Source organism: Osmerus mordax, chromosome 1, assembly GCF_038355195.1.
Source record: "Osmerus mordax isolate fOsmMor3 chromosome 1, fOsmMor3.pri, whole genome shotgun sequence".
Taxonomy (NCBI): domain Eukaryota; kingdom Metazoa; phylum Chordata; class Actinopteri; order Osmeriformes; family Osmeridae; genus Osmerus; species Osmerus mordax.
Window position 1 is genome coordinate 8,851,256 of NC_090050.1, and position 8,633 is coordinate 8,859,888.

The following is an 8,633-nucleotide window of genomic DNA, read 5'->3' on the forward strand; positions in this document are numbered from 1 at the left end:
AAGACTAAAAGTAAGAGCGTCTTAGAAACATTAACAAATAAAAAAAGTCTGGATCAACAGCGGTCTGAATCAACATATGCATTGCGGGAATCGAAGGATAAAAAATGGACGCCATGATTGCTGTTTTCCTTTTGGACAGGTAATTAAGTTACAGTTTATTTGTTTTTTATATATTTTGTTAATGTAATTAAGTATTTAGACTCTGCTCTGTGTGTGTGTTCATGTTTTATAGAGGAAGCGTGGCTTTGGAGACACCTCAGAATCGAGGGCAGGCTCTATGCTTTCAAAGCTAGCTTGCTAACTGCTAGCCTCTCTGGATTACACATTCTATCTTTAATTGCAACCATTTCAGCTAAAGTTACTCAAATTGGCCTTGTAATTGGGACTGTAATTGGGCTTGCAATACTAAAGCACAACCAATCTCCAAAGAGCAGCGATACTTTGCCATTACGCAATGATCAGGATCGGGTAGGTTGCCTATGGTGTTCGGGTCCGCTCTACAGAGAAATGTTGATGTTTTAGAGCCTCCATTATGAGAGGTCTAACGGATTGCATTTTCATGATTGAATTTTGTCCCTGAAAGAGCGTAGTGACTTGAAAATGGAAATGCCATTGACAGGGGGCGCTGTTTAGCTTATTGCATTTGAAGTTTGTCCGCTGCACAAGTTGTTTGTTTTCATTTCCATTTCCAAATAGTTAGAAAGGGCTTTTTTATTGAGACTCATTAATGCTCGCACAAATGGAAAATTATTTTATTTTCACATTTGTATTAATATTTGAATATAGTCCACTGTAAAGAGGGGTACATAAAAATAAAAAATAAGTCAAACTGTTATTCCATTTTAATTTTAATATTGTCAATGTGACAATGCAAATGCAGTTTTGATTTTCATTTGAATATTGTCCCAAATAACACCTACATATATTGAAAATTATAAGGCATTTCTGAAATTGCATTATCGTTTCAATATGGTCCCCTATAGGCTTCCATAGCTTCTGATAAGATTGTGCTATTATCATACAATAAGTAAACGTCTCAAAGTAAAAATGAACTTTTATTTCTAATTTAAAACAATACAAGCATATGACATCAAACAGTCTGAATGTCAAACTTAACAACATAAAAGAGAATACCTCTCCAGCAATTAAGCAATTTGTTTAAAATAACACATTATTATTTACATTTCAATCTTAAGCTAGTTTCAGTACTTCTTTAACCATGACACCAATCCCATCATAAATTTCATGAATAGGAGCATTGCACATAAAGGCACTGGTGGTCACCAGTTTATTCTTGACATCGATGTGTGCCTGTCCCACATCTGTATTGACATGTTTGCAGCCCATCTCTGTCATGGTACCTGCAGTCTGAGCATATGGCCACCTAGTGGTTGAAGAGAGAATAAACGTTTGAGTTAAAAAGGTACAAATATGATGCATCTTAACATTTTTGAAAGTACACCCACACAATTGTTATCACATTTACACTCCTCACACACATTACTCATCACACACACTCTTCTACTCCTCACACAGTGTGACGTACATCTTACACTCCTTGTCCTGTCCCACGGTGATCTCACAACCTGGTAGGACCTTAGCTGCAAGGACTGGAGAGATGCAACACATTCCCAGGGGTTTGCCTTTTACATTGAACTCCTTGATCAGTCGTTCTACCTGGGGCTGGACGCTGCATTCCTTCCCCTTCACTGCCCAGTCACTCAGGTTCTTAGCCACACCGAATCCACCTGAAACAAATGTAGCAGAGAAATACAAAGTGGACAACAAGAAAATACTTTCATATAACTGGGACCTAGAGTTTTATTTGGATGAGAGGATCAATGGATGGATGGATGGATGGATGGACGAATGGACGGATTGAATGTTTGTTATCTGAGTCATAATGACACAGATAAGCAAAATAGGAATACGAATAGTAGGCGCACCTGAACAATGAATAAAGGAATATTTTCCATTTCACCTCTTTATCTCACCTGGGATGATAATGGCATCAAAGGCAGTGGTTTCCAGCTTAGACAGGTCTTTCACGTCACCACGAGCGATACGGGCACTCTCCTGGAGCACATTGCGTGTCTCTTTGGAAGGTTTGCCCTCACAGTGGTTGATGACATGCATCTGGTCCATGTCAGGAGCAAACATCTGGACCTTGGTGTGTGGGGGTGGGTGATGGGAGAGAGAGAAGAGCTTGATGAGAGAATTGAAATGGAAGAGAGAATGAGAGCCAAGAGCAAGATGGGAGAAAGAGGAGAAGAAAGGAGGATAGGAAAGAAGAGATAGGGGACCATGTGTCTTAATGGCTTCATGCCATGTGTGTGTGTAAGCAAGTCACATTTCCATTCAGGTATATGTAAATGTCACCTCTTTATTGGCAGAGGACTAGAAATATCTGAGTCTAGAATGTAATGGCAGTTGGGTAGTCTACCTTTGCCCCAGCCCTGCTCAGGTGCACTAGAACAGCAGAGGCCTCGTGCACTTCTGTTCCATCATATACCCCACACCCAGCCAGAATCACTGCTACACTCTTTGCCATGGTTCCTGTTGGAGCACAAACATAGACACACAAATTCACAGACACACACACACACACACACACTGTTTATTTAATTTAATTTGCTTGCCAAGAACAACAGCAGTTGCCTAGATACAACTATGAAAACATTTCCCCTTCCTTCACAGGGTACTTGTGTGTGTGTGGTGTGGGTTTAGAATGACTCAGCATTTCTCACTAGAAGCCCATTTAACAAACAACTCCGTATTAAAAATTCAGATGGATTGAATCTCAGGTGAGCTGCACACTGTCTCCCGGTAACCCAATTTTGATCCACTCTGTCTCATAAACAAACACATCCAGCCCACAACCAACAGGAGATACAGAAGTGTTGGGAAGCTAGAAACCTCTGCTGTGAAAAGGTTGCATTACTAGCTAATCTAGAACAGTGTGGGCAACAACATTTAAAAAAAAATTTTTTTTAAACCTTTAAGTCTTACAATATCACCTTTCAATGTTATGATACAGGATTGAGAAATCAAGGATTCTCCTACATGAAATACATAGACCCATAAAAACTGGCAGATACGTTATAAATATTGTCAGTATACATAAAATGATAGTCACCTTGTTAAAGCAGCTGTTGACCTGTAGATGTGTAGAATTGGAGTGTTGCCTTTCAGATGAGGTGTGTTCAACACCAGCAGCCTCTTTTATAGCCAGCTCCGTCTCATCCCATAGGGGAGTGTCTGGAAACACACACTGACTCACAGTCACGCACTGACACATACTGAAGCATTCATTCACTGTGGATGCCTCACGTCTTTTTTTTGTTAGTTTGAAACATTAATACTGTAATACTCTATACAGCTGTTGGTCTGTTATATCATATCACAACACTTCTTACAACACTGCCTTGTGCAAAATGCCAAAATCATTTTAAGACTCATGAAAATTGTGTTCGTTTTCTCTTTTTTTGGGGGGGGGGGTTCAGTTAGGCTATTAAAATAAAATAAATAAATAACCTTCAAGTTAAGTTATTCGTTCATTCATGTTTTCATAAGTAAAAGCTATTGTTTTTCGTGAGCATTATGATCTCACTGCTCTTTAGAGTCGTAAATTGCTTCAGGCGGAAAAGTTCCGGTGTCCTGTAACAGGTAGGCTCTGAAGTGACGTCGGGGACGTGTGTGTATAAACCGCAGCGTCCGCTTCAGGCCATGCATTCGACGCTGCGATGGCTGAGATCGAGTCTCTTCATTTCTCTGTTGGAATCCTCGGAATCTCCGGCGGTGAGTGGCGTAGCTTGTTTATATAGTTTTCGATTACATCCTTGATGTTTTTTTTTATGTAGAACATAGTCGATAACGATATCAGACATTTTTATTTACACAGTCTTGTGATTTTACTAGCCTAAAATGTCATTCTTTAGCATACAGACAAACAGGTGTCAGCAGTGTGTTAAACAATAATGTGCTAACAACAGTTGATTTTGAACAGATTTTGTCTGTATGTGTTTTATAATTGTAGGCTCCTTATTGCTTCTGGTAAATAACTATGCCAGTTCTACACAAGATTTCCTCCCCCATACTGCACTGGGGATACTGCTGCTTGTCGTAGCTGCACTTTTGGCCTATGTCGGTAGGTCTAATAATGTACTTACTTTTGTTTTCAATAAACAAATATTTCCCAATATGAAGTTTCCACGTTCACACAAAGTATCTTTCCTTCTCTCTCTTTCCTATCCCTATCACTCTTTCATTCCTTGCCCCTTTTTCTCGCTCTATCTCACTCTCTGTCCCCTCTCTCACTATCACTCTCACTCTCTATCTCTGGTTCCTCTTACCCCTGTTTCTAAGGAGTGTGCCGCAGCCTGTCCCAGTCCCAGCTGTTCTCTAATCTGTGTCTGACTGTGTCTGCCCTGTGGTTTGGCTCTGGCCTGATCTACATCCTGTCAGGGGAGGGGTTCCTGCAGGAGACGGATGGGCTCCGCTATGCCCTTATCCCAGGCCTTGCAGCCTTCACCCTTGCTCTCCTTATCCTGGGTGTTGTGGCCATCCTCCAAAGGAATATTTTCCTCTTTACCATCTCCCTAAGCATCAGCATGGCTTGTGCTCACCAGATTGCAGGCCTGTCAGACTCTCACTTTGGCCAGGGTGCCACAGCTTCCAACTACCTCCTTGTCTGTCTGGTGGGTCTATACTTTGGCATTGGCCGTTTGTTGTCCAACATCACTTGTTGTAAGGTTGAGCTCCCGGGCACCGGACTTAAAAATAAGTCAGGGCTCCGGCTGGGTTCTCTTACCCCGGCACACAATGATTTGATCTCAGTAGGCCTGGTAATGAACCTGCTGTCTGCCAGTGTGTTAGCCTGCCCTCTACTAGGCATAGTACCCCATCTGTTCTCAGGTCACGTCCCTTGGCTGTGGACCGCAGGGGTGTTCCAGACGGGCGTGTGCATCCTGTCATACCGGACCAAGGACCCACTCACCGCTACCTTCTTTGGTTTTACTGCTATGCTGAAGTTTGCAGAGGGCTATACCGCTCTACTCACAGCCTTCTCCCTCAAACCTTCCTCGTCCATCCCCTTCCCCATCGTCTTTTCTGTGCTATTTTTTATATTGGCTGTGTTCAGCTGCCAGATGAGTCTGACCGTGGGGCTCTACCAGCTCTTCTTTGTGCCCTACTGCATATCCATTGCTACCCACTCACAAGGCTTCCACTACAGGGGCACACAGGGTGTGCAGGGTGCCATATTTGTAGTTTCCACCATCATGCTATTCATCAGCCTATACAATCATGGCTCCCCCACAAGTAAAATTCCCACAGGGGAGGGGTTATTCCAGTCCCTGGTGACGAGAGTTAGCAGCCTCACCCTCAAGCCCCACGACAAGCATCTCCATGCACCATACTTGGGCACCTCCAAGTATGCAGATGCCGAGGTTCTGGGCTACGGTTGCAGCGTTCTTGCATCCTTTGCAGTCACAACCAGTGTTGGTGTTGCAGGGCCCTTGTCTGTACTGATACTGCCCTGGGTGGTGGTGGCAGGAGGCCTGATGCAGCTGCTTTGTGGCTCTGTGGCTTTCTCACGAGGGAAGACATTAGAGAGCACTGCCTTCATCCTCTATGGAGTCATGTGGAGCATCTGGGGACTGACTCGTTACGGTGGCCTGTATGGGGACACACGGGGGTTGAGCTTAGCGGTGGGAGTTATAGGCTTTATTCTGTTTAACTGTCTGGTGATCGTGGGGACCTTGTTCCTAAATGTGGCCTGGTTCGCCTACGCCCTGACCTTTCAGCTTATCTTGATTAGCTTTCTGTTGGATGCACTGGGCGTTCTCCCCTATGGCTACGACATTGCGGTCACCATCATCTTTGGCCTGGTGAGTTTCTACTGCTTCCTGGCTCACATCTTCAACAGCACCTTCCAGATCCCCCAGATCCCCTTGGGAGAGCCAATCATGAAGCTCCGAGGGGTGGGAGGAGCCAGGCACATATGTCCTCATGTCCCCGCCAGGAAGGCCTTGTCTGTGCTGCAGATCGCAGGTGAGAATATATTGCATTAGTAGCTGTCAGTCCATTTTTCCACTTGTCCATATAAAACTTATATTAAGAGCAATCAATCTAAGCTACTGCTGGTACCATAATGCAAAGTTAGTCTGAAGATAATAACACAGTGCATGAAAATCGTAGGCCAGCAGCAACAATCATTGTATGATGTCGTCAGTCCTTCAGAAACAAACTAAAATAGTACTGGACCTCTCTTACCCCATCCAATTCTAAGACCTTTCCATATACTTACCCATACACATACCCAAGAGCACAAATAGTTCTAAAAACTCTTACATTTCTAAAGCCCTTTAGCTCAATAACACTATGCCAATTTGCAATAGCACAGTATGATTTTTGTATAATTTTGTGTAATGGTGTACCTGAATGTCTGTCTGAAGACCTTTTCCAAAAATGAATATATGTATCTATGTATATTGATACATACTTCCAGACATCATTCAAATTGTATGCATACCTGTTCATCTATTTCAATCATTACTGGATGTAGGGTAATTAAATGATTGGTATGTATCTCTCTGACCCAGAAATCATGATGAATGGAGGCATTTGTGGGATGCCAACAGACACCGTCTATGTGTTAGTGGCAGCCTGCAACAGGCCTGAAGCTGTGCAGAAAGCTTTCAGGTAAGTTCTGTTTTCACTTTAGGTTTCAAATATGAAAGTTAAACAGAACAGCTGCCTAAGAAACTGTAACATGCTAAATCAATCCGAAATGATCTCTCTTTGTTCTGTGCGTTTGTGTGGGTAGAGTTAAGAAGCAGGCCCAGGATCGTCCCATGTCAATGTGGGTATCCTCCATCCAACAGCTGGAGCCTGTCAGACACCTCCTGAGTCCTCTACTCTGGGACTTTATGCAGGCTGCTTGGCCATCCTCCATCAGCTTAGTCATCCCCAGGGGTAGGTCCAGAGTTCACATGCCTGTGTGCATGAATGTGAATTATGTATTGGGTCATTCATTGTAAAATCTTCCGATTCTCACTTGTTCAGGCCAGTGGATGGATAACTTTGGCTTGGGTGAGGCAGCCAAACACATTGGCACCCCTCAGAGCATCGCCATCAGAAACCCAGACTGTGCAGTGGCCACACATCTTATGAGCCTGGTAATCTCTCTTTGGGATCATGAAAAGTACTCAGATGCAAGATTATTTAGCAAATTCCCCAAACATAAGACTAATCCCAAACCTTTCATTTAATGGAATCACCATGTTGTTCTCTTTTTGGTAGGTGGGGCCTATTGCTGTCACCTCAGCAAACCCCACAGGAGAAGCAGATACCACCCACCACAACCAAGTCTATGCCAAGCTAGGAGACAAGGTAATGGTACATACATTGCTGTAAAAGCCATTAAAGCCAGTCCATAAACACTGAGCCTGACTTCTCTGACTACATTTAGATTAGAATGGTGTATTTTTTTTACAAATAATAGCCACAAACAGTTCTATGAGTAGCTTAATGGAGTTTGTTTGTGTGTGTATGCATGCATGTATGCATGCCTACATTTGTGTCTGTGTTGCTGTGAAGGTGGATGGGGTGTTGTGTGATGGTCCATCCCCAGAAAATATTGCCTCCACGGTGGTAGACTGCACCAAGATTGAGAGCGGTCACATTGGTTTCTTCAGAGTGGGACTCATTCCCAAATCTAAGGTAAAATGTGATCCGATGTAACAGATGAGTCTCTGGGAACACATCAATGTGTATTTATTCTTATTTGATGACAAAGTCAGGATAAATTAACCATCATTTAATCATGGCCCTCTTTCAACCAGGTGCTTCAAATCTTCGAGAATGTCCAGAGAAGACACATGCATGGTCATATCAATACAGCTTTTGAAGAGGACCTTGCATATCCAGGCAGACAGACTGACCTGGGAGAAGATTTCAGCTCAGCGTCCTCATCAGACTCCTCTCTACCCTCCTAACGTGACAAGCGTCCAGTCCCTGGAACTCTTGCGCACCTCTCCAATATGATCGAGCACAGCTGCTCGATCATAACTGTTATGTTGTATTAAAACAATAAGTGTGTGGTCTCTTAATGGAAATCCTGATTTGTGTGTATGTGGGAAGGGATGAAGAGAGAATGAGAGAGAGACGTAACATAGGGATAACTGTGCAAAGCATAAGCATAACTGCAGACCATTCAGTAGATATCATGTCTCAAGTTTTTGTCGTTTCTATAGAACAAGGAATTCATGAAGTAATGTAATATGTAAAAAAAAAAAATACTGTATGTACTGTAGGGTAAGTTCACAAACTATGACGTTATTAGCACAAATGAAGATCTGTTCTTTTCTATTTAGTATTTAAAGAACTGCGAGAATGAAAACCAAATATTTAATGGTTGTATATTAAAATGCATTGAGCAAATAATGCATCGTATGCAGATGTAAGAATTTCGTGTTTTTTACAATAATAAATAAATATAAATAAAGATATGATGTTCTATGCACCACTTACTAGCATTCTAAAACATAAATATTACATAATACACCTGTTATTCGTGTCAAAAGCCAGTTATCGCACTGTAAATCACATGAAGTTATGAGATTAAAAATCTA

General features: G+C 42.4%; 2 protein-coding genes across 2 annotated transcripts; one reads left to right on the forward strand and one right to left on the reverse strand.

Moving 5' to 3' along the window:
- Positions 1-1,036: 1,036 nt before the first annotated feature.
- Positions 1,037-3,208, reverse strand: si:ch211-153b23.5 (uncharacterized protein LOC321177 homolog). The gene is made up of 5 exons (XM_067239636.1): positions 3,137-3,208; positions 2,444-2,556; positions 1,995-2,166; positions 1,547-1,748; positions 1,037-1,384 (listed from the first exon to the last, which is right to left on the reverse strand). Exons 2-5 carry the CDS (start codon positions 2,549-2,551, stop codon positions 1,192-1,194), a joined length of 675 nt encoding a protein of 224 aa, XP_067095737.1. The 5' UTR covers positions 2,552-2,556; positions 3,137-3,208; the 3' UTR covers positions 1,037-1,191.
- Positions 3,209-3,743: 535 nt separating this feature from the next.
- On the forward strand, positions 3,744-8,387 carry si:ch211-153b23.4 (uncharacterized protein LOC335392 homolog). Its single transcript, XM_067243045.1, has 9 exons — positions 3,744-3,798; positions 4,037-4,147; positions 4,366-6,051; positions 6,603-6,702; positions 6,827-6,975; positions 7,066-7,178; positions 7,303-7,392; positions 7,600-7,722; positions 7,845-8,387. The coding sequence occupies exons 1-9, from the start codon at positions 3,744-3,746 to the stop codon at positions 7,995-7,997; spliced, it is 2,580 nt and encodes an 859-aa protein (XP_067099146.1). The 3' UTR covers positions 7,998-8,387.
- The last annotated feature ends 246 nt before the right edge of the window (positions 8,388-8,633 follow it).

Excerpts from the sequence above, each read along its gene's own strand:
- si:ch211-153b23.4 (XM_067243045.1), top strand. The coding sequence starts at position 3,744 with ATGGCTGAGATCGAGTCTCTTCATTTCTCTGTTGGAATCCTCGGAATC. Across the intron at positions 6,052-6,602 it reads GTCTGTGCTGCAGATCGCAG|AAATCATGATGAATGGAGGC; the intron begins GTGAGAATATAT and ends TCTCTGACCCAG. Across the intron at positions 7,393-7,599 it reads ATGCCAAGCTAGGAGACAAG|GTGGATGGGGTGTTGTGTGA; the intron begins GTAATGGTACAT and ends GTTGCTGTGAAG.
- si:ch211-153b23.5 (XM_067239636.1), bottom strand. The coding sequence starts at position 2,551 with ATGGCAAAGAGTGTAGCAGTGATTCTGGCTGGGTGTGGGGTATATGAT. Across the intron at positions 2,167-2,443 it reads TGAGCAGGGCTGGGGCAAAG|GTCCAGATGTTTGCTCCTGA; the intron begins GTAGACTACCCA and ends CCACACACCAAG. Across the intron at positions 1,749-1,994 it reads TGATGCCATTATCATCCCAG|GTGGATTCGGTGTGGCTAAG; the intron begins GTGAGATAAAGA and ends CATTTGTTTCAG.